General features: G+C 44.6%; 2 protein-coding genes across 4 annotated transcripts in view; one reads left to right on the top strand and one right to left on the bottom strand.

Annotated features, from left to right (window-relative positions):
* The window catches only part of fbxw11a (F-box and WD repeat domain containing 11a), a 23,898-nt gene extending 15,649 nt beyond the window's left edge, over nucleotides 1-8,249 (top strand). For both annotated transcript variants that reach the window (XM_019874806.1, XM_019874807.1), the window contains 4 exons: nucleotides 2,442-2,552; nucleotides 2,652-2,730; nucleotides 4,710-4,874; nucleotides 6,951-8,249. In XM_019874806.1, coding sequence (XP_019730365.1) covers nucleotides 2,442-2,552; nucleotides 2,652-2,730; nucleotides 4,710-4,871 — 352 coding nt within the window. In that variant the 3' untranslated portion in view covers nucleotides 4,872-4,874; nucleotides 6,951-8,249. The remainder of the gene's footprint in view (nucleotides 1-2,441; nucleotides 2,553-2,651; nucleotides 2,731-4,709; nucleotides 4,875-6,950) is intronic.
* A 2,440-nt stretch (nucleotides 8,250-10,689) lies between these two features.
* fgf18a (fibroblast growth factor 18a) lies at nucleotides 10,690-20,553 on the bottom strand. 2 transcript variants are annotated; one of them, XM_019874894.1, is made up of 6 exons: nucleotides 19,388-20,553; nucleotides 18,985-19,298; nucleotides 15,087-15,126; nucleotides 14,826-15,003; nucleotides 12,414-12,520; nucleotides 10,690-12,289 (listed from the first exon to the last, which is right to left on the bottom strand). In XM_019874894.1, exons 2-6 carry the CDS (start codon nucleotides 19,014-19,016, stop codon nucleotides 12,017-12,019), a joined length of 630 nt encoding a protein of 209 aa, XP_019730453.1. In that variant the 5' UTR covers nucleotides 19,017-19,298; nucleotides 19,388-20,553; the 3' UTR covers nucleotides 10,690-12,016. The 2 variants fall into 2 exon arrangements, with proteins under 2 accessions (XP_019730453.1, XP_019730452.1); XM_019874893.1 differs by having other exon boundaries at nucleotides 18,985-20,553.
* Between the last annotated feature and the right edge of the window lie 3,192 nt (nucleotides 20,554-23,745).

Raw genomic sequence — 23,745 nt, forward strand, 5'->3', positions numbered from 1 at the left:
CCATAGCGATCGGAGTGTTGCGGCCAGATTAGACGCTCCTTGTGTTTATTATTATATTTCAAAAACACCACAGTTTTCATGCAGCTCATACCATATTATTTTGTTGTATTATTTCCGCCACACCTTAAATGCCGGTCCCTGAAAATATTGTCTGACATAAACCGGTCCGTGGGGCAAAAAAGGTTGGGGGCCCCTGGTGTAAAGAAAAAAAAGAGTAGTAATGACCACGTTGCCAGTATTATTTCCTTATAAATTATTTGGTTCTTCAATCTTTCGCATCTGGATTAGAAGGAATCTTGGAATCAATTTGTTTCACCCCGAATTACTAGTCTGTATTATTATTCACATATTGTCACCTTTCTAAAATAATAATTTATATATATAAAACACACACACACACACACACACACACACACACACACACACACACACACACACGATATGAGTTAGTCCATTATTTATTTTAAGAGGGTGACGATATGACTGGAAAATCTTAAATATAACTGACCACGGGGCACCATGTAAAACTTTTACCCAGCTGCCTTTGTGTTTTGTGGACACATGGTTGTGATACATCATCGACCCATCAGCATAAAAATTTTAAGCATTTGAGCTATTCCGTTTCAGATTAGTGACGACAGAGCACAATGTTGAATTGTATCGGTCTGCCATTATTTCCTGTACTTAGGTATAGGGCTGTGACTAACGATTATTTTAATATTCAGTTTATATATCCATTACTTTTTCCGTTTATCCATGAATAAGATGAAGAAAAAAAATACTTCACTTCTTTTTATTCAAAAATAGGTCATAATTTCCAATTGGCAGTACCGAAAACACACAAACATAAATTGATTATGAGTCAGTTACTGGTTTGGTTCGTAAGAGGAAAATGGGCAGATGTGTTCATCGTTGTTTGCCAAAGTCAAAGCAGATGTTTGCAAATGTCTTATTAAGATCAAACTCAGTCTTCTTTCATGGAGGGAAAAAAAATCTGAGAATATGTCCTGTTGATAGGGTGAGATTCCAAGGAATCGGACAATCTTAAAACAAGCAAAGTCGTTTAAGCAGTTGATTTTTTTTCAATTAATTGATTAATCAGATTAAAAAAAAACATTTGGAAAATTTCTATCCTTTTATTATTCAAAAACAAGACATTGCTTCAAATAAACTGGAGAAAATGCACCAAAAATTTTGAATTCAGTTTCCATGTTGGTTTCTAACAAGTCAAAAAATAGGGGGAAGTGTTATTTTCTCCCAAGTAAAAGCAGCTGGTTGCAAATGTCCGAGACGAATTAAACACACAGGTGATCACTACTTACGCTTGTATTCTAATTAGAAAGAAACAAAATAAACAAATGGAATGAAATTCCATTTGGGTTTAAAGGGGTGGTATATTCCTGTGTACAAAATGAATAATTTAATTATTAGTTGTATTAAATATAAGTCCTTTAAAATTTGTCAAAGAAAATAAGAGCGCTTGAAATAACTAATTACGTTTCAATTAAGAGTTTCTCCACCTGGACACTGGGCACATAACCTTGAAGAAGAAATCTGACATGATGTCAGATAATGGTGCTCTGCTACACCATAAAGACGTGAATAAATAAAGAAGTAAGACAAACTATTGACATTACTGGAGCGATCAAACACGAACGTCAACAAGTCCAGCCAGCAACCGCCGTCCATTCTGAAACTCTTTGCAGCCATCGAAGGTTTGATCCGAGCGCAACAAAACGAGATACTCTCACGCTAATGCTAGCACTCTGCCGTTGTTGATGCTTGTTGTCATAGAAGGCCAAGCCAATGCATGCGCATGAGCCATAGCTTGCTCAATTCTCAAGCGCTTTTAATATTATTCAGGGGTGCCTATAATTATGAGCGGCACTGTATTTGAAAGTTTCCCTTTCAAATTAGGACCCGAGCACAGGGCAAGATGTAACCCCCGTGGTTGATATCTTGCTGTATGTAATCATAATCTAATCTTTTGAGTGCACTTAACCGAAAGCAATCACTTAATGAACTGATTACTTCCTTTTTCGAGAACAAGATCAAAAACTTAACGTACATCCTGAGCATGACCACTGTTAGCATTTGAGCTATTACCTTTCAAACGATTGCCAGACCACAGGAAACAAGGGTACATCTGTATTGATCTGCCTTTGTGTTTTCTGTTCACACAGTGCTATCTTGCATTATGTGAACATATCAACTGGTTACATTGCTTGTGTTTTCACAAAAGTCATTCAAAATATTGTATTACTTTCACTTTGCTTGAAGCGGACTCTTGAAATAGTTTTCCAAGTCCATCCCAGCTCACAACAAATCTTTCACAAATGCCGGTTACAGATTTGCAACAAAAAATAAGATTTCCCGGGGAATTTGAATGGTGGTGCTCAGATCCAATTTTGTCATTTAAATGTGTTAAATCACTTTTGCAGGTTATGGGACATTGAGTGCGGGGCATGTTTGCGAGTGCTGGAGGGTCATGAAGAACTGGTGCGTTGCATCCGCTTTGACAACAAGAGGATTGTCAGTGGCGCTTACGATGGGTAAGACTCCACTTCAACGAGCACTCTGCTTCTCCTTTCTTCTTTCTTATGTGGATCCCACGACTTATGTGTTTTGTTGTGGCGTGTTTCGCTCTGCAGTAAAATCAAAGTGTGGGACTTGCAAGCCGCCTTGGACCCACGAGCCCCTGCAAGCACACTATGTCTGCGTACTTTAGTGGTGAGTGTTCACACCTGATGCATGTAGATATTATCTGTGCTGTTTGGTTTCTGTTCGACAGTCATATTGTGTTGCAAGACCTCAGCAGCTACTGACTTGACAGAAAATATTCTGACAGGATGATGACAACTAGGGCCACTGGCTGTATGACAAATGTGACGCACATCCACAGTAGTGGTAATCGGAGTGATCCGTGGTGTAAACAGAAACCACGGTGGTAATACAGTGTCTATCACAAAGTAGTAGTCAGGACAACTTCAGCAACAAGTCTCATGATATGCATGACAGTAACACGCTGCCAATGTAGTGAAAAGGCCAACTTCAACATAAACCTCACATTACCAGATAATATATGGACATCAATTCTTTGGTACTTTTTTATTTTGAATTTGCTCCCGGCAGCTTGCCGAGAGGCGCGATGGCTGATTTGACTCATCTTCCTGAGTGTAGCTGGGGCGTTTAGTAGAAGGATGCACTGGTGATTTCCGCATCTCAAAACAATTCATTGAAAGAAAAGTCAACAACAATGGTGGATTCACCATAATACAAAATGTCAACATCTCAACTACTCGTCATGCGCCATTGAGCACCAATTACAGCTTGACAATGCCGTCTCATGCTGTTCACAAGTCAACTGATTACTGCTATGGCATGGCATTGCACTCTTCTGAAGGGCTGGCCTCAGGTCATTGGGGTTCTGGGGTGCAGAGTTTTGAGCTTCTCCACGGTGACTCGGCTGATCCCACAGGCTTTTAATAGGATTCAGGTCTGAAACTGCAGGTCATTCCATTTGTGGTACACCAGTCCACAACAGCCATTCCCTAATGATGCAACCTCGATGAGCTGGAGAGTTGTCATCCATGAAGATAAAATTTGGCCCGTGTTGTTCATGTAAAGGCACAATAACTGGATGAATAATGTCATTCAGGTAGGATGGGCTTGTCACTGTACCATTCACAAAGTGTCGGGCAGTTCTGTGCCGAATGGACGTGCCTGCCCACAATGTAACACCGCCACCACCAGAAGCTGGTCTGGTGACAACAGTGGCTGATGCATAGCGCTCTCCTTGACGTCTCCATCATCGTTGGAGGCTATCATTTCTGCTCAGCGGGAATCAACTTTCATCAGAGCACCACACTGTGAGGACCTCTGGTCCCTCATCTGGCGTAAATGCTCCCTGGCCCATGCAAGACGATGACGCCTGTGCTCGGTGATGTGGTCAGGTACCGTTGCGGGTTGTCTGGCATGCAGACAACGCTGATGTAAACGGTTTCGAATGATCTGACGTGACACTTGGGTGCCTCTGACCTCCCTTAAACGCGCCTGGAGTTGAGTGGCATTCATCATCCGGTTTCTTAGGGCATTGTTCACAAAGTAGCGGTCATCAGCATGGGATGTGGCCAAAGGATGTACACTTCTACATCTTTCTATGACTCTTCCAGTCTCTCAATATCTCTTTTGCAACCCGCTGATGGCACTCTAAGCTCAGTGGCCACTCAGGTCTCAGAACGTCCTGTTTAAAACATCATACTGGCAAGGTACTGTTGATTCATTGTTAGGTGTCGTCTTGGTTTCATGATGTCAAAATGTGAACAGCGATGAGGATGACTGTTTACATACCAGCTCTCATTGAACCAGAACTTTTCTTGGTTGCTTCAAGGATCAAACGCCTGTTGTAAATTTTGCTGTTAAGCAGCTCGTTAGAGAACAGCAACTTGTGCAACACATACTGAAACAGTTGGACATGTGCATTGAAAAGCTTAGAGAACGTAGGTCACATTAAGTTCACCTGTAAAGGTTTGAATGCATTTTAGACTCGTCCTGAAATTTCCCATTGAAAGCCAAATATCCCTGACCTTTTGAGCGTTCGTGCATGTGTGTGTATAAAATCAATTGACCCTGCTGTTCCAATACTTTTAGAGGGGACTGTATATACTGTGACTAGTTTTTTCAAGGTTACTCCTACTTTGTCTTTGTAGGAGCATTCTGGCCGGGTGTTCCGTCTGCAGTTTGATGAGTTCCAGATCATCAGCAGCTCTCACGACGACACAATTCTGATCTGGGACTTTTTGAACGTCTCAACCAATGGCCAGTCAGAGGGACGGTCTCCTTCCCGCACCTACACGTACATTTCTAGATAGCAGGTATGCAAGCACACACGTGGTCATGAATGACTTGAGTCTAGTCTCAAAAGAAATCCTGCATTCCAGTCTGTGTCTTAAAAATGTGTTTTTATGCTGATTTGGTGAAAAGATGCATGAACGTGCCTACCACACTATGTGCTCAGCTTGAAGTTTCTGGATTCAGAAGAGCTCTTCGCACGACTTCTACTAATATGTTTTTTATTTTTATTTTATTATTTTTTTTGCAGTGTAGAATTACTGGCAACTTAACGGCTGATTTATTTCAAGTGTCTCAAATGTTCCATGTTTCCATACAATTGTGCTCGTCAATGAATGATTCCACAGTGTGCGCTTAGCTTAAGTCTCCGCGCATCTGGCCCTCCCGAGTATGAACAGTTTTTTTCCATCTACCCACGGTTAGAAATCAATCTCAATAATAAATTTGCCACATCTGTTGGGATGAAAGGTGACTTTCTGTCATCACATGCGTCCATTTATAACGGTTTGCATACTACTATTTGATGGCCACAAGCAAAGGCACTATTAATTCATTCTCAAATTTGTGGTCTTAAGAACATGATATTTATTATCTGTGGGAAAATAACTCATCCCAGGGCTCTATGCTAGCTGTTGCACCGGCAGAACTGGCGCTCCAAACATTTTCAGTTGGTCGCACCAGAACAGATTTGGTCGCACCAGAACAGATATGGTCGCGCCTTTTTGGGGTGTGGTATAACATGACCATATTTGCTGATGTATTATCTTGGCATACTGCAGTTTCATATGATGTCAAGATACACAGTGACTGAAAATATATTTGCAAAATATTTTAGTGTCACAAGAATTTTGTTTGCAATAAGCAGCAGCTGATAAAACAGGTCAGCTATTTTATATAACTTCAGGACAAGGCAAAAAAATGAAACGGTACCATGACAAACGCATCACTACTGATAGGTGGCTCACGGTGGTCGACTGGTTAGCACGTCCACCTCACAATGCAGAACCGTAAATTAATTTTTTGATTTGAAAGATGTGAGTGCTTCAAATTTAACCGAACCAAATCGGTCCACTTTGAAATATATTCTTGAATCGTCTTTTATTTGAGCGATATAACTTTGAAAGACACTTTTAGGATACTGACGAGTTTATTCAAATGTCTGAAAAATGACAGCAAAACAGTCCCTGCATCATACCCTCTAGAATTGAATCGTACATATCGAATCGACTCAATCCCACTGAGTCGAACCAAATAGAATCGTTCCACTTTCAAATCAAACCGTCCTTGAATCATTTCGCACCCCGCGTATCAAAAACCTTATTGAACAGTCTCTTGTGGAGAGATAGACACTCCTAGAAGTTACAGTGGAAAGCCCTGGCTAACATTTTTAGTGTTAAGAATGCTAAAATGACAGTTCTATCACTTTCAACCAGCTTGGTATATTCTGCATCGCGGAGATCCTTCTATTTCTCACGTCACGGTACGTCAAAGGACACTGGTACACTGTATTATTTGTTCCCCTCTGCTTTCTCCATGCCATTCACTGTACAACCCGCCAAAATGTTTTGCTGTTGTCATTCTGCAGTCACTCACCCACCACCTCTTCTACTGGATGCGCCGTATTGAATGGGTTGGTCGATGGCACAGTTCAGCGTGAAAAATGCCTTTATACTGCTCAGCGGGCTACAGCAGTTTAAAACATGCACAACTAAGAATTAAAGTGAACCCTCGCTATTTGCAGGGGCATAGGGATCGAGACTTGCTGCGAATAGCAAAAATGAGTGAGGAACTGACAACCCCCACCACCTCTGAGAACGTTTAACTGTAATATCGTAGAGATGCCACAAGACGGTGTCAAGGGACTACTTTTGTCTAAATGAAGCTCCTAAATGCGCTTCAAATGGTGACTTGGCACCAAAGCCATCTTGCCTGAGCAGAAAAAGTGTGACAATTAAATTTGTCTAGGTAAAAATTGAAGCTAGGTTCCAAAAAAAAGAATTCAGCAGAGTTGTGAATCCCAAAGCGTGAGTATGTGAGGATTCACTAAGCAGACCGTAACAGTCTTTTGTTGTTTTTTTTTTTTTTTTCCTTTCCCACAGGTGGCTCCATCTACTGCACCCTGTCTTGTTGGAGCCCAGGGCTGATTCAGCTGATGGGTGCATCAATCATGGAACGGAGCCCATCTCTTCTCCTTCCTCTTCGTCATCTCTCTGTCCACCTCCTAGCCTGCTCGCACCTCCTTTCCGTCCGTTCCGCCCAATTCTGAATGGACCTCTAAACATGTGCCCGTTTTCTACCAGCGCTGAGCATGCCCGGGCAGTAGAACCAACGCCACTTTCTCCAGGAAGATCACCTTCTACTAATTTATCTTTTGTAAACTAATGACAGTATTAACAGACAATATATAAGTCACAGGTTCCCTTCTCTCCCTGCCCCCGAAATTTATGAAGCTTCTGCTCTTCAGTTTCCACGCCCTGCCAAAAGAGGCTCTCCAGATAAGGAATTACTTATAGTTCTATTTATATATTACATATACATACATGCAAATGCACACAGAGTGGCACAGCTGGACAGAGGATGGCTGGAGCTGTAACGCAGGAGAAAGAGACTCTTTACTCAGCTCCAGAAAAAGGAGAGAAGGATGGGAAAGACGGAGGGACTGCATGAGGTTGAGGTGTGTGCGTGCGCGCGTGCACACTCCCCTCTCGCTCCCTCCTCACCGTTTCTCTCTCAACATTATACATCCCTTCCCGCTTCATGTTCCCACCCTTCCAGCCCCCCCGAAATGCACACTAGCTTGGAATATGGCGGCACACAAAAGTGAGTGTGAGCACGCTTGCTTATGTGGACTTGGCAGAACAGAGCAAAGGTGTCAGACATGCATGTGAGGTTGCTACGGATACAGCATCCTGGCACACCTCTGCTATATTTTTCTCTCTTTAACCCTTATTTTCTTACTGTGTTTTTTTTTTTTGTATAATTGGTTTTTTTTCTAATTTTATTTCGGTATGTTTTGTTTCTTAGTACAAAATTCATACTAGTCTCAACCCTTTTTGCTGTCTTTCGTCATTCTTTCTTCTAACTTCACTTCGTTTGTCTGTTCCTCCCACTCCACATTTGAGCTTGCTTTGGTTATGAGAGAAGCTGGAATTCATTCAAATTTAGTTGTAAACAGATTTGTCTTGTTAAAAATTGTGTTGTATATTAAAATGATTTTTTAAAGAAGAAAATGACCTTATTGTGAATAAAGTACTTGACAGTGAGTGTTGAGCCAACTGTAATGCGGATGAGTGTCTATTGTTCTGTTGTGTGTTTGGGTGGAAAGTGTGGGCAGATTTGCCCTCTGCCTCCTCTCCATTTGCAAACACAAGACTTAATAAAATGTCTTTTCTAGCTGAGAGAGGATGGATGGAAGATGGATACGTTTTTCAACTTGCAGAATTTCATTTATGCTGAAACTGAGGTGAAAAGATTACTTTTAAGTGATGAACTGAAGAGAAAACAAAGCAGGAAGGCAGCGGCTCAGCTGGCCTGAGTAACCATTTGACAATCTGAAGAATTTTGGGCTAACACCTTTAACTTGGAGAACAGACCTTGGAAAAGAGCTGATAAAAATGCTGGTTAGGTTGTGTGACAAAAACGTTCCACATGAAAGAAAACATGAACCAAAAGTCACGAGTTTTTGCCGTTTTTGAAAACCTGCAAAGCATTCAGTCGTGTTTCTGACCAGATAAATGGAGATGTATCAGAACATGCTCAAACATTGCCACAAATCTTTTCTTTTTTTTTTGGGGGGGGGGGCTCTTCTGCTGGCAATACTTGTTCAGTCTGATTGTGCCTTTCTACTAGTCACTGTTAGAATGGTAGAAATGTAAAATAATTCAAAATCACAATTTAAAGTAAAAATCCGTGACATATTTTGATATTACATTAAGCCCAAAATTACTGAGTTAAAGAAAGAAAAGTTATGTAATCGAATTATATTTGGTTATTGTGTTGGAGATAACACAGGTGTTTGAAGACCTTTGAAAGGATGCATATTTTGACACGTGCCATTGTCATGTGCGAGTACGAGCTTATCCGTTCAGTCAATTTCGTAGAATTTCAAATCACAATGAAAAGTTTGCTTTAGATTGATGCAACATGGCGTTCACTCAAAACAACTTAAACTCCAGATTTAATGTGAATACTTTTCCGTTGCATCTCTAGTATTTGCCCAAATGTGCACATGGAGTGAATTGGAATGTGGAAAAATAACCACTAGATGGCAATATTAACTCGCTCGATTCCCACAGTGAAAACAGAAACAACCTGTTACAGTAGGCCACACACACCATCTTGTATAACTTAGAGAAGAATGCATGTTTGAATAAATACAACAGTGCGCATGAAGCAAGACTGCTGTATGAGATCGTTGCTGTGTTATTGTGCAGTGAAGAGGCTGGGGTTTGTTATGGAGGTTGCATGTCGTTGTGTTTCTCGTTTTGACACTTTTCAGAGTCTTTAAAATTGTGGACATGCGTGACGCGTTTAATGTTCTTGGTATATCACGTCCGTGTATGGGTGTGTGTGTGGGCTTCCGCTGGGTCTGTGGGATTTTGGCCCATAATTCCTGCAGCTCTCAGGTCACTGCTCCGTTCTCACACAAATATTTGACATTCCTTCCTCAACGTGATGACCATACACCTTCCACTCTTGGGTTTGGCTACGCAAAATATTTCCATCATTCCCCGAATGCAACTGGAACATTGTTTCAGAAATGAACAAATGGGCCCACCGGCACCCCTGACTTGCTCTTCTTTATCCCACAGCCTCGTTGCCCTCCTGCCTCCACACCGATTCCTGTTGTCTTGTAATAGGAATCCTCTGGCACAACCCCTTTCCCCCCTGAGTCAGCTGTTTGTGTCTGCCAGCATGATTGGGTCATTTGGCAGCAACATCTCTTCAATGACCTCCTGCTATGATATGGAAGGAAGGGGAGGCTGACGGGGGATAGATGAGAAGAGAATCAACTCCAACACAATAGGGCATGTTTTCCTTGCTGGGTGCTTCACACTGTAGGGAAGAAACCAACACGCAGCTTTTAGTGACTGCGCAACGGTTTCCGAATTTAAAAGTTAATGTTGGATGAAAATTGCTGAATTGGACAATGAGTGACATTTGACATCATCATATTTAGATCTGTTTAAAACCATAAATACTAGCAGTAGTAACTGGAGTAGTCGTAGTAGTAGTCAGCCTGTTACGTTACGATTAGAAATGGATGGATGAAGAGTTTGCTCTTTGTCCTCACGAGTAGGACAGCTCTGTCATCTAAGCACACCAACAAGTTGAGGAAAAAAACTGTGCACTGGTTGACAACTGTGTGACACTCGTACTACTCGTGGCATTCTAAAATTCTCCTTCTTCACAGCAAGTGCTTCAATTGTAGTACTAGACTAGTGCACAGATGTGAAAGTTGTCCGACCAGTATACAGAACAGTTTTTTTTTCTCTTAGTTTTTTTTTTTTTACTTGTAGGATGCTCTCATGTTTCTGTCTTTTCAGTTTGGCCCTTTCACCCGGATTTCATGTAAATGTATTTGAATCTGCATCTTTTAATCTCGCAGCACACAAGTAGCGCAGTTATTCAGGCCACACCTTCTGAATGCCCTGCGCATTCAAGCATCACTCTTTTCTTTATTGTGGCGATGTCTTTTTTGTTTGTGTTTTTGTTTTTTTGTTTTGATCTTCTCATGTGGGATTCTTCATGTTTAAGGAGCCTTAATCTATTCTTAATGACAGGGCCTTTTGTTGTGTGTATGTGTCATGCGAGGACAAATCACTTCAGAGACACATGGAAAGGTTCTGTAAGGTTTACTGAGTCAAGAAAGACTGCTGCACACATAGCTGAAATAAATAAATGAAATAATTTTATCATAATAATTATACTTGCCATCATAGTAGGATTGCTTATTTAGTGTTTCTGTTTTATATATAGCTTTCAATAAATTGTTCCCTTTAATAATTTGTTCTCATGGGCGTACGCATGAGACTTTGGTTTGTTGCATTGAATGTCCTGGTAGCAGCATTCTGTGTCCACGGTATCGCACAGGAGCATCATCCCCTGGGGGTCGTTTCTATAGTAATGCTTATAGAGAAGGCACCTTCCCTCGTGTGCTCCTCCTCTGTGCTCATCATCGGCCCCGTGCACTTCCAAGCAGAGGGTGCTGTGTCCTCTGTGGGTCATGGTAAAAGGGAGGAGTCCTGAAGAAGGCCCTCAGGTGTCTTTGGTTGCTCACTGGTTTGGTGTTCTGTTAATGGCTGATTGTTTTTTTTTTTTTGGTACATTTGTTCTATACATTCCAGTTGCTCCCTGACGTCGGAGTCTCCAAAGTCCCTCGTGATCTCGCTTCCCTCATGCTTGTTGTTGATGCGCTTGCACAAACACACGCACTAAACACGCGTTCATTTCTTCGTTTTTGCTCTTACAGACATGCATGTGTTAAGTTAGTCCGTCGCCCCGTTCCCTCACTGATCCATTCATTCATCAATAACTCTCACAGGTTCCCACCGATCTAACGCTGAGAGGAACAAGTGTGTCACATGTCAGGAGTCCATGATTGGTCCTTGATCTGTGCAGATCATTCTATCCCTTTGTCCACGTTGCAGTCTTTTCCCTCTAGACTGAGCACCCACTCACCCCTTTTCACCCTTGTCCTCTCTCTGTATGGGCCAGTTGCAATTCCATTCTTGATATTGTCCAGCTGGTCCACAGCAGGAGATGTTAAAAGGCCATGTGTTTTTTGTGGTTGTGGAATGAAGGCCTTTGTGGAGTCGTGAGCCTTGGACTCTTTTGGCCGCCCTTCAGGTATTCTGTCAATAGTTCTGGTCTGTGAAGGGAAGCAGACCAGGTCCATATCGCTTCCAGTGATGGACCACCAAGGGTCCAGTTGGTCCCAGGAAGGGGAAAAAAAAGAAATGCTCTGCAACTACGGGGCTGTAGTGGCAAAAAGGTTGGTTTAAAGAGAAACCCCATGAATGATTCATCAAGTTTTCTAGTCAATGTTTGGCCCAACAAAGCGAGTTGTTCAGTGGAATGCGAATGGTTTTTGGTTGACTGGTTCAGCCATTGGCAGGCTCAGGTCAAGGCTTTCAGGCAACTTGAGTTCGGGCGTTTGCCGCCGTTAGCGAGGTCCAGTAGCACGCACCCTTTTGCCTCTCTTGCTGATGGTGGTGAAGCGAAATGGTGTGGTGAGGTCAGGTTGCTCCCCAGGCGGGAAACGCTTCATGAAGTGTACATCCTGCTGGTTGGGGAGCGTGTGGGGCCCGCGGCGAGGGCGCCCTCTTTTTGTGAAGCCCACATACCAGCCCGTGTAGCGTGCGGACATCAGAGCTGTATAGTGGTTTTCCAGAACCTTTTCCACAAAAACACAGTCGGCGCTTCTGTTACTGGCCTTCTGGGAAAGAGGAAGCACGGGCACCCACGTGTGCAGAAAGGAGAAACAGAGAGAGGCTGATCAGGACAGTGTATCACAATCATTTTGTGTTGGACATGGTGATGTCAACGAAAGCCATTCTTACCTTTCCTACCAGCTTGCCCCGGCGGTTCATGCACAAGTAGAAGTTGGTTTCTTTGCCCCGGATTCTCACCTGGCTACCAAAGGTGTCTGCCTCCACTACGAGCTGGGCTTGTGAAGGGACAGACAGAGGGACAGACAGACATTAGAGCCAAGGAAAACAAGGGGAATGTGTGGGTGTCAACTGAATCTCTACCTGACATTTTATTCCATGTGTGATATCAAACAGACCCACTCGCATCCACACAGCCACTTCCATATGGGTGACTACACCTTGGACTGGTCGCTGGAGTCATTGACAGGGCGTGTCACAAAAAAATGTTCCAGGGCTAGCGTTACAAAATATATATTTTAAGTCCAAACTCCGAGATTTTCCCTTCACTGTGGGATAGACATTCAACCAGCACATCTACCCAAGCGATCCTAACGGTGGTTGCCTCATTCAGTGTGCGAGAAGAGGCTGGAGATGTGCCCTAAGGAGGCCCTGGGAATTTGGCACTTCTAGGTCGAGAAGAAATTTGCCATGCTGGAGCAATGTCCCTGCTCACCTGACCTGGCTCCATGTGATTTCCCCTCCCGCTAAAGAAGGTCAACAAAGTGTCTCAGGCATCAAAATGGCCATGACTACAGAGCAACAAAGGATCCCGGGAGAATCTTTCCAAGAGTACATAAAATAGTGGCAGAAAAGATGGGGAAATTGTGTTAGACTCTATGGGAATTACTCGGAAGGGGAAAACTTTGAAATATATCTTTTGTAACACCAGTCCTTTGAACTTTTTCCGATGCACCTCGAAGAGCCCGACAACCATCCACACCTTCACATACTGTAAATACGCATTGCCTGTACTGGAGGCACGCTAATGAACCACTACACCATCAAGACCAACTACAATTTTCGTCTTTTCCAAAAAGCAGTTATACAAGAAGAGAGTACAGTTCAGGATGGTATCCATTGTTTTTGTTGCTTTCATTATCAAAAGACCTACCGAATATAAGTGATCTCTTCTGAGACCCAATTGATGGAGCTGCAATTAATGCATCCACTTGACTGGCCAGCAAAGAAATTTGCAAGTGGCGGTAATGGAAAGAAAACAACAGAAAACATGGCTTTAAAACATGACTGAAAATGGCAAGTGGCAAATGGATTCAAAGTTGCGTTGGAGAAAGAGAGTACCGGTCAACCTTGTTTCGAGAAATCCGTTCACTTCGGTACAATTTTGTCCACTGACATTGTCAGAGCACACAAGCAATACTGTATCATTTCTTGGTTCCTTTTGTTTTGGGTACTGAGGTATAAGTAAACGGCCCAAACATTTTTTTATGCCGTTAATGGAACCTTCCGTCTCTTCTACGTCTCCAGACAAATAAATGGTTTCAAGATAAGACAGTTCAATTGAGATGTGAGGCTGATGCCTACAAATTGGCCTCATAAAAACAAAACAGATGGCAACGGCGATTTTGAGCATGCGCAGCAGAGCAAGAGAAGCCTTTGACTGGGTCTCAATTTGTGCACATACAGTGTAGCATATATTCATCCTTGTGGGCAATATCACTTCCCATTCTCAAAGAGCGCTTAGGCGTGGTTAAAAATAAATCCCTAAAATGGTTCCTAGATGACCTTAGTCAACAAAGGGGTCAAGAGAAATCAATACCTCCTTCCCTCTTGCCCTCTTCCTTTCTCTCCCCCCACCCCCAACTCTCCTCTCATATCCCTTCAGCTCGCGTACATTGCTGTGCATGCCTCAGACACAATACCCGATGTCTTTTAGTCTTTGGAATGCTTTCTGAAACATTTACAGTTGACAATGTATTGCTCGAGGTGGAATGTTAGTAACACTTTTGTGAATGGTGGAGAGATACAATACAACCACCACCATCAAAAGGATCAGCTAAAGAAATATGAACTCCAGGCTTGCTACTGCCCATCGATTCCGCGAAGTTTAAGAATGGGTTCAGGCATAATTACCTTCAAGGTGGAGAGGAGGATGAAATGGGGGATGGACACGGGGAGTGTTAAAGCATGGAAGTGGAAAGGGAAGGAGGGAGGCAGGGAGGGGAAGCCAAGCCTGCTGTTTTAAATCCAGAGGAGACCGCAGCGAGGATGAGAAATCAATGGAAAAATCGATGAAGAAGATGGGCTTCTAACATCAGGTCTGACACCGCCTACCAGCCTTCTCCTCTAACTAACTCACACCTTTTTTCTTTATTTCGCACAGACACCTTTATTCTATCGCCCTCTTTCCATCCTTTGCTCGCTTGTGAATCACCGAGTCACTAACCAGTCGATAAGGTCCTTGTACAATCTCCAATGCCCTGTGCCAAAGCCTGGGGAGGCATGCACAGCTGCCGCCTACATCTGTTCATGCATTCACTTGTTTGACCACCGTCGCTTTGTACTTGTGTGAGTGCATCTTACCATATTTGTCTCCATCTTCTCCCCGGGCACTGATTCGGCGTCCCAGCACTTGGACATGTTTGCCGCTGGTGCGACTGTAGAGTTGGTAAACCCGGTGGTGTCGTCGACTCATGGTGTCTCGCACCTGTGTCTGGTTCTCCACATGCACACTGAAGTTGACCCCATCCACACCGAGTACCTGTTGGAAACACGTAAGTGTACCAACATGAAACTACAACTCCTCTTTACGACTGTAAAATTCCTCCTTGTCATGCTTCTCACCTGTAATGGATTGCACATCACCAGCAACATCTGGATACATCTGGAAATAGTCGAAACAGAGCAATAGTTAAAAAAAAAACATTGACATCTGCGAGCGTCAAGCATGACACCATCATTCATCCCCCGGCCCCCTCCCTGCCCGCGGTACCCTCTGTTCAACAGCTTTTTGCTTTATTGGCCAATTGCTCACATTGCTGGCTGGCACAGCAGCTTGACATACAGACAGGCAAATGTCCAGGCATCAGCAGACTGGCAACACCCATAGCCCTGTTTATAGTTACGCTACCTGACTTCTTTCCGAACCCAAAGTTCTGACCGGGCTATGCCAAAATCTGGCCTCCAAATGACCCGACTTGACCATAGAATGGCAAACATGCCGAGACAAATAGAATGTTTTGGTTGGGACATCTGAGGCAATGAGTCGGTTTATTTGGCTGCTGTGGATATGTAGACAGCTGGGCTGGACTACAGGTGCACACCGGGCTATGATGTGGTTTTGGCCAGGAGTGGATTGTGGTACCAATTCAAGATTCTATGAATAAGTGAGAACATGAGCTACCAAATGTGCGGAAAAAAATCATTTCTGGAGGAATAATACGGTGATGCACAAGTCACGTGTCATCCGTCACACTGCTTATTTGTGTTACACCTCAACTTTGGACTATTTGAGACTCATGACAGGAACAGCTGGTTCTTTTTTCAATGAAGATATATCTCTATTTATCTAAGATTAGAGCAGAAACCTTGGAGCTATCTTTGTTATTTAAAGCTCTCAAATGGTACTATGCAAAATCTGGTCGTCTTTGAGCTGCTCTGCATTAGTGACTTGATGACTTTCAGAGCCACGCGTGGAAAGTGAAAAGCAATTCTACCAATCTTGTCTTTCCCCACCTCATCTCTGCATGCCTCTTCCATCTCTACTCCACTCTCTCTCGCTGACTTGTTGCCCTCCTTATCTCTCCTCCACCTCTTTGTCGCTCTCCTATCATTTTCCTGCCTCCCGGTTTATGTTTGGACTTAGTGAGGTGACTCCTCTGCACTGTCATGGGCATGCACACAGATGTGTGTATACAGGAGGAGCAGGCAGCTGACAGGTGGGCTGAAGCAAAGACATGTGCCCCATTTCTGAGATTGGGAGATAGCGCTGGAGGGACCGTCTGAATGGGACACAAAGGGCTTGAGAGAAGGTGATGCAAGAAGAAATTGCCAGGGAATGCTGCTGGCAAAGAATACCAAAAGGTGAAATAGAACCAGAAGTTCACGTGAGAGGGAGAGGAGGTGGACTATAAAAGGTTGCATCTCTCAGTAGGAATAAAGAACTGTCGGGACTGTATAAGCACAGTGTGTGGTCTGGTCTGGCATGAGAAGGAGACAAAAAGATCAATAGCGGGAAAGAAAGGGGAAGAGGTTCCAAGTCATGCGCATCACAACATAAGTCACCACCAGCGCCGGACTCTGACAAATGTATCTCATTGCATACTCTTGCTTCATACCCCTCCTCTTTTTGACACACTCTTAAGAAAAAAAGTTTACTCCGTGAGGGCCACGGTAACTGGTTGGCACTAGTGACGGCTATAATAATTAACAGATTAACTCAACTTTATGTATATAGCACTTTAAAACAACCATCGCTGCATACTGTCCATGAATTAACTGGTTGTTAAGAATCCGAAATGGGCTATTTGGCCACAACCAGCGAATCCGACTCGATTTGTGGTCTAACATGACTTTAGCTCAGGCCGACATCGACTCTATGCCAGATCCGCAGGGCAACATTACTCGGTGCATTTTTACATTGGCACCAAAACAGGATAACATTCAGAGAGATATTCTCGCATCTCTAATCTAGGAGGAACACATTTGGTACACTTTTGCATGACTTGGGCAAATACATGTACTGCTCTGGCTTCGGAAAAAGTGCAAAGATTTTGCTTAGAGTCAATTTATTGGCACTTTGTAGTACATTAGAATAGATAAAACATAAAGAGAGAGCAATGCCTCCTTCCGTACAACTCATCAATCAATCCAAAACAAATTCAATTCTTCTTGGTTGTTCAAGATGTTTCGCCTTTAATCCAAAAGGCTCTGAGTTTCTAAACCCAGTTGCCTTCAGCTCACGCTTAGTCGATGACCATGACCTGGATGGCTGAGAAATTACACAGACATATTGTATCCCCTTTTCTGACAGCGCATACTTTGCTATGTTGACTCTTCAGTCATTCTAATAGACACAGACGTCCAGGGCAATGCTGTGTTGGCCCTCACATTTTACGTACACTGCCAAAAAAACCTGAGCCCCTGTGCATTGTGAGGACTGTCAGCTGTTAAAACACCATTGCCGCACTGCCGTCGAAGACACTGCAGGAAAAGTGCCTCGACACTGGATTCCCCGCTCCCACAAAAACCACAGACACTCCGTGTTATGCCAGCCACAGAGCGGAGGCGAGAGGAAAGCGGGGAGCGGTCGGGGGTCGGGGGAGGGATGAGAAAAGGACAGAGTAGGAGCAAAAAAAGGCTGGCCACAGCAATGACATAGCCGAGGTATTGGGGGAGAGGGAAAGCCCGGTGTGCGGTGGCTGCCTGCCAAAACAAGCAAAAGTTCTGACATCATGAACCTGCGTCCCCGCAGATGCACCGGGATAAGACTGCGGTCAGATGAGCCGGCCTCAGAGCGAACGAGCGAGCACCAGTGTGAAGAGAGCACGATCGGCCTGCTGGGACTCAGCATACAGGACGGTGGTTTCAGCTGTGTGTAGTAGTGGTTAGAGCGGTAGGCCGACACTGCATCAGCGGGCCTCAGCACGTTGGATGTTAGTCTGTGGGCCTCTGTGGCGGCGGTAAGGCAAGTGGGTGTGTGAGTGGTATCAGCAGGAACAGGCCTGACTGTGGAACAATAGTTAGAGAAAGCCTCAAAGTGGAGCTGCGGCTTTTAAGAGAGTAGCAACAGGTTGCTGCGGTTAGGACCTTTTCCGTTTGCATACCAGACTTTGATAAAATGGTGAAACTGTGTTTTCTGGGCAGAGGAAATAAATCCATAAATGTCTGCGGTAAAGTGATAGGCAAGAAGGAAATGAATGGCTCGATGATTGGCTTTGGTCGACCTTAACTAAAACCAGCAGACTAAACAGTCGGTCTGCTCGTCCTCAGATACTGCCAGAGGCGCCGTCATTCATCAGTTATTAATTCGAAGTTTTATCTCAGCGAGCATCTGTGGAAAAAATGGTTTCATGCAAGTCAAGGAGACAGTTAGGTGGGTAAAATGGAGACAGCGGGATGCAGGCAGGGAGGTGGAAGTCGGGCAGCGGCAACGAAACACACCCTGCCCAGGTTGCGAGTGGAATGAGAAGTATCTGGTGAGGGCTGCCATGTGGGAGAAGTAGAGCCGATGCAAGAAAAGAAAAATAAATCCCTCTCGGCTTTTAAGAAGACACACCTCGAATGGGCAAGCAACAGCCCCCTGAGTATGCATCCTCCCTCAGATTTGCTTTTGGCACCTTATCCCGTTCCTATCCCACTAGATAAAGTTTGTTACTTGAGTCAAAAATATTTTCGGCAGGAAAAAAAAAACTGCAGATGGGAAAACAGCATTGTCGAGCAAGTTTTGGCCATCCCTGAAGTAAGTGTAGACGGTGATGGAGATGTTTATGGCAGCTTTTATGAGTAACACAAGACCCGAATGTGACCTAGTGACCCCAAACTGTCAGCCAATCAAAACAGGACTTTCCTGGTATGTTTTCCACTGGGACTGATGAGGAGTGATGTAATCGTTTGACACTGCAACCCCACCATCATCTTCATGTGTTGCTCGGCTTATTTGGAAGTAGTTTAAACACAAGGTGGAGACTGAGTAGGGAGATCTGATTTCTGCACGATAAAGAGATTAAAAAGGCAGACTTACAAGACGGTCAGCGTGGAAAGAAGGGACCACATCGCTTCCCCCCTCCACTATGGAACTTGGCCCAGAGTCAGTCTCCTCGCTCGGCCTGAGCCAGTCCGACAGTCCGGAGAGTTTGCCTCTGCGGTTGAAATCCGGTGGATGTTAGGCAGAGTCAAAGAGTGAGCGGCCGATCCAGTTGGCATCGGCGACGGCGTGGCCCAGTTCCCACAGCGTGGAGAATAAATAAGCGGCCGTGGGTAAACTGGTGTTTGAGGCCGCAGTAGCCGGGCCACTGTGACCGCAGGGCAACCTCGAACAGCTGTCCACGCCGGGGGCTAGTGGGCGGGGGCGCAAAATGGTGAGCCTCAGATGGTGCGCGCCCCCGACAAAGGACGAAGCAGGTGAAATCACGTGTTCTACTTACAGATTGTCAAACTCCCAAAATACTGGTCACCCTCAGCAACCCCGTGGAACGATGCAACGCGCGCGTAATGGCACGCGTAATCCAACCGTCTGGTGCGTAAGTGGGAATGTGCACTACGCACGCAGGAGGTGTTGGGTTCGCACCGAGATGACAGCGGCAAATGAGCTTCAGTCCCGGCTTAGTAGGTCCAGTAACTGTTGGAGGTTCTTGTCTACGTGAGAATGATGCTCGCGCACACAGCAGGTGGGAGAGGGAGGCTCTGCGGGCGCAGGGTGATGCAAAGTACCTTCGGTCATGTCGGCTCACCCGCGATGCCTCCGCTTGTCTGACGCTTCGGTGACACCACCGTGTCCGTCACAAATGTCTTTGAGGTCCTGCAGCGGTCCAGCTCAGAGTAGTCTGCTGAAGGGACGTGACGAGGGAGGGGGTAGCTGAGGCGGTATGGGAGCAGCTGCGACTGGGTGGCGGACTCGGGGAGGAAATGACAGCCGCACTTTGCACCTGATTTTCCGGACTTGCCCGCCGCCCTCAGCCGCTGATTGCCGCCTGGCTGCAACACTTCTCCCTGCGCCTCCTCGATACAATACCAGCCAAAACACAGCTCGATGACATCACCTCCAAAATGTTTGAAGGGGGAAAATGCAATCCGATCGTTGTATTTATTTTTTTAAACCTAGAAAGTTAAAGCTGTTCCTATGAAGCGCCAGGGGGAAAGCACGAAAGTCTCCCCGCTTCGAAAGAGAGAAAAAACAGCTCCGCGTTGCAAGAAGAGAGGGGTCGAGCTCGCCAGGTTAGCGGAGGAATAAAAAAGTTGAACACTGCAAACGGTTACCCAAAATCACACTGACAGTTCCACTCGCAGTCCAAAACCTACAGCTACTCTCTTCTTCTTCGTCTCCTTCTTTTGCTGCCCCTCTCTTTCAGTCACATTTCAGAAAAGACAAAACGGGAAGAAAAAACGAGGCCAGCTGTGTGGTTTTATCCACTTTCCTGCTATTGTGCAGATGTTTCTCTCTTTTTAAAAAAAAAACAAAAAACGCCAGACTCTTAGCATGAACAGCTCTTGTTGAGGGGGCTGCACGGGAGAGGCACGTCGGCAGGCACAGACCTCACTCTAAGAAAACCAGAACAAGATTTTAACAGACGCGGATCAATCCTCCCTTCCTCCCTCCTCGTCTCTCTCTCTCTCTCTCTCTCTCTCTCTCTCTCTCTCTCTCTCTCTCTCTCTCTCTCTCTCTCTCTCTCTCTCCCCCTCTCGCTCTCTCCAGCACATTATTGGATCAAATTGGGATTAGCCAGTTGCAATGCCATGAGCGACAAGAAATGTCACTTTCAACAGGTGAGGAACACAAGGGGAAATTTATGTCTGTCTGTTATTGATGGTCGTTTGAACAGATCATGGAAAAGAATCCATCAGGCTGTAGAATGCTGGAACGTAGCTCGAGGAAGAAGAATATGGTGTGAATCAAGGAAGATAATGGCTCAAATTAGGAGTGTTTGGCCTTTGTTAACATAATTTGGGTGGCTGAATTGATGCCCATAGAAATGAATGCAAGTTATGGTGGTTGGATGAGTGAAAGAAAGACTACAGCAATTCTTTCTGACCTAAATAAAGTGGAAATTGGACTGAAGGACACTGTCTTGAACAGTCAGTAAACATCTGTTTTAAAATAAGCTGCTTGGCCCCCATTGCCCGTATATGCCATGGTCCCCGGTTGACACTCCCCCACCAACTCCCCACCGCCGCCCCAATCTCGTCAGTGAACGCTCAAGTGATGCATTATGACTCCGCTTTTCTTAACTTTTAAGTGAAACCTTAAGAGGGGAAATGAAACGGACAATGAAAGACAGTCGGGAGGGCGGTATGTAAGCAAGGACATGGATCCAAAAGGAACATTTCTCAGGGATTTCTGCAGAAACGCCCGCTCTGCGCTCCCCCGAAAAAAACTCTCTCTCACCGCTGCACAACCGCAGACAGTCAGCCAAGCCAACACAACACTACAGCCATACCTTTCAATGACACACGCACACACACGCGCACACACATACACACAGACTAGAGTGAGAGAGAGTGCATGGTGGGTGGGGGGGGGGCGGTAAAGCTCACACACTAGGGACAGTTATCTTGGCTCAAAGTGAAGGCTTATTCTTTTCATCATTGTACTTTTAAATCATACACACATGTACAGTCGTTTGTGCAAGAGGACAGGCTTCAGCTGGGACGGGTACTGGGGTGCTGTGGTTGAATGCCTTTCCAGTCATTCTCCACAAAAAAGCCTCTGGCCTCCTTTCTTACTACTGGCTCATTCTGTGTCTTTGCACCTGTGTTTGGGTGCTTTCTCGGCTGCTCACCACTGCTGCAAGGGACATGAGCGTAAATGTTGTGGAGAGGGATTTGAACCACATTGTGGTGACAAGGTATGAATCCGTCTGGTACGGTGAAGACCAGATGGAAGGGTTCAAGAAAAAGGTCTGAATAATAACAATTGAGGGGTTGCAGAAATAGAGTTGATTGATTAAATTATGAGTGATACTCTTCCCTTCAAATTGTCACATTATAACTCTCTAATAGTTAACTCCGATGTACGTTGCATTTCCACTTTGGAGTATTTAGGCCAGATTACGATAACCGCAGCTCTATAATCAACAAACAGATTCAACTAAATAACGGAACCAGACAAATTATACAGGACAATGCAGCATTGTTGCATGAATATGACAATTCTCTGTTTAGCTGCCCCTCAACTCAGTAACCAGGCAAGACATTTTCAGATAGGTGATTCACTTGATTTGCAGATTTGGACTATCAGCCACCATTTGCAGGTATCAAACACTGTGAAACTAAGTGCAAATGAGCACAACAACAGTTGCAAGATTAGGATGCTCCATCCATCATGCGGTGAAGCAGACAACTGTCTTTTAATTAGCACAAAGAAATTACGTTGTTACTTTGTTCCAATGGAGCTCATCTGAGTTCCAAGACATCAGATCTGTTTCTTCTTTCTATAGCTTTGGTCTCTCCTGGAGATAAGATTCAGGACTTTTGTTTCTCTGCTTTTGTATCCTGAAACTACTCCGTCCAAACTCTCAAAGAGAGACAGATTCTCCCTCAGAAGACTGAACCCTGTTTCACATGATATTTAAAAAACATTTGCTACAAAAACTTTGGAGATGATTACCCAAAGCCTGTATCTTACTGAGAAGCGAATGCGGAGTGAATTTAGGGTTTCATCAAGGTTCGTAAAAGGTAGCCGATATATTCGTAAATATTTGTAGTTGTCGCCAACCATTTTTCTTATCCCAAGAAATTTTGAACAATCCATTGTTTCGCTAACAGGGATGAGTGAAAGAAAGACTACAGCAATTCTTTCTGACCTAAATAAAGTGGAAATTGGACTGAAGGACACTGTCTTGAACAGTCAGTAAACATCTGTTTTAAAATAAGCTGCTTGGCCCCCATTGCCCGTATATGCCATGGTCCCCGGTTGACACTCCCCCACCAACTCCCCACCGCCGCCCCAATCTCGTCAGTGAACGCTCAAGTGATGCATTATGACTCCGCTTTTCTTAACTTTTAAGTGAAACCTTAAGAGGGGAAATGAAACGGACAATGAAAGACAGTCGGGAGGGCGGTATGTAAGCAAGGACATGGATCCAAAAGGAACATTTCTCAGGGATTTCTGCAGAAACGCCCGCTCTGCGCTCCCCCGAAAAAAACTCTCTCTCACCGCTGCACAACCGCAGACAGTCAGCCAAGCCAACACAACACTACAGCCATACCTTTCAATGACACACGCACACACACGCGCACACACATACACACAGACTAGAGTGAGAGAGAGTGCATGGTGGGTGGGGGGGGGGCGGTAAAGCTCACACACTAGGGACAGTTATCTTGGCTCAAAGTGAAGGCTTATTCTTTTCATCATTGTACTTTTAAATCATACACACATGTACAGTCGTTTGTGCAAGAGGACAGGCTTCAGCTGGGACGGGTACTGGGGTGCTGTGGTTGAATGCCTTTCCAGTCATTCTCCACAAAAAAGCCTCTGGCCTCCTTTCTTACTACTGGCTCATTCTGTGTCTTTGCACCTGTGTTTGGGTGCTTTCTCGGCTGCTCACCACTGCTGCAAGGGACATGAGCGTAAATGTTGTGGAGAGGGATTTGAACCACATTGTGGTGACAAGGTATGAATCCGTCTGGTACGGTGAAGACCAGATGGAAGGGTTCAAGAAAAAGGTCTGAATAATAACAATTGAGGGGTTGCAGAAATAGAGTTGATTGATTAAATTATGAGTGATACTCTTCCCTTCAAATTGTCACATTATAACTCTCTAATAGTTAACTCCGATGTACG

This window comes from Hippocampus comes, unplaced genomic scaffold (genome assembly GCF_001891065.2).
Source record: "Hippocampus comes isolate QL1 unplaced genomic scaffold, H_comes_QL1_v1.1 scaffold118, whole genome shotgun sequence".
NCBI lineage: Eukaryota > Metazoa > Chordata > Actinopteri > Syngnathiformes > Syngnathidae > Hippocampus > Hippocampus comes.

Bases quoted from the DNA above. Each gene is read 5' to 3' on its own strand.
- fgf18a (XM_019874894.1), bottom strand. From the start codon at position 19,016: ATGTGGTCCCTTCTTTCCACGCTGACCGTCTT. The intron at 15,127-18,984 runs GTAAGTCTGCCT...GACTATTTCCAG, and splicing joins CTTTCCACGCTGACCGTCTT to ATGTATCCAGATGTTGCTGG. The intron at 12,521-14,825 runs GTAAGATGCACT...TCCCTTCACAAG, and splicing joins AGAAGATGGAGACAAATATG to CCCAGCTCGTAGTGGAGGCA.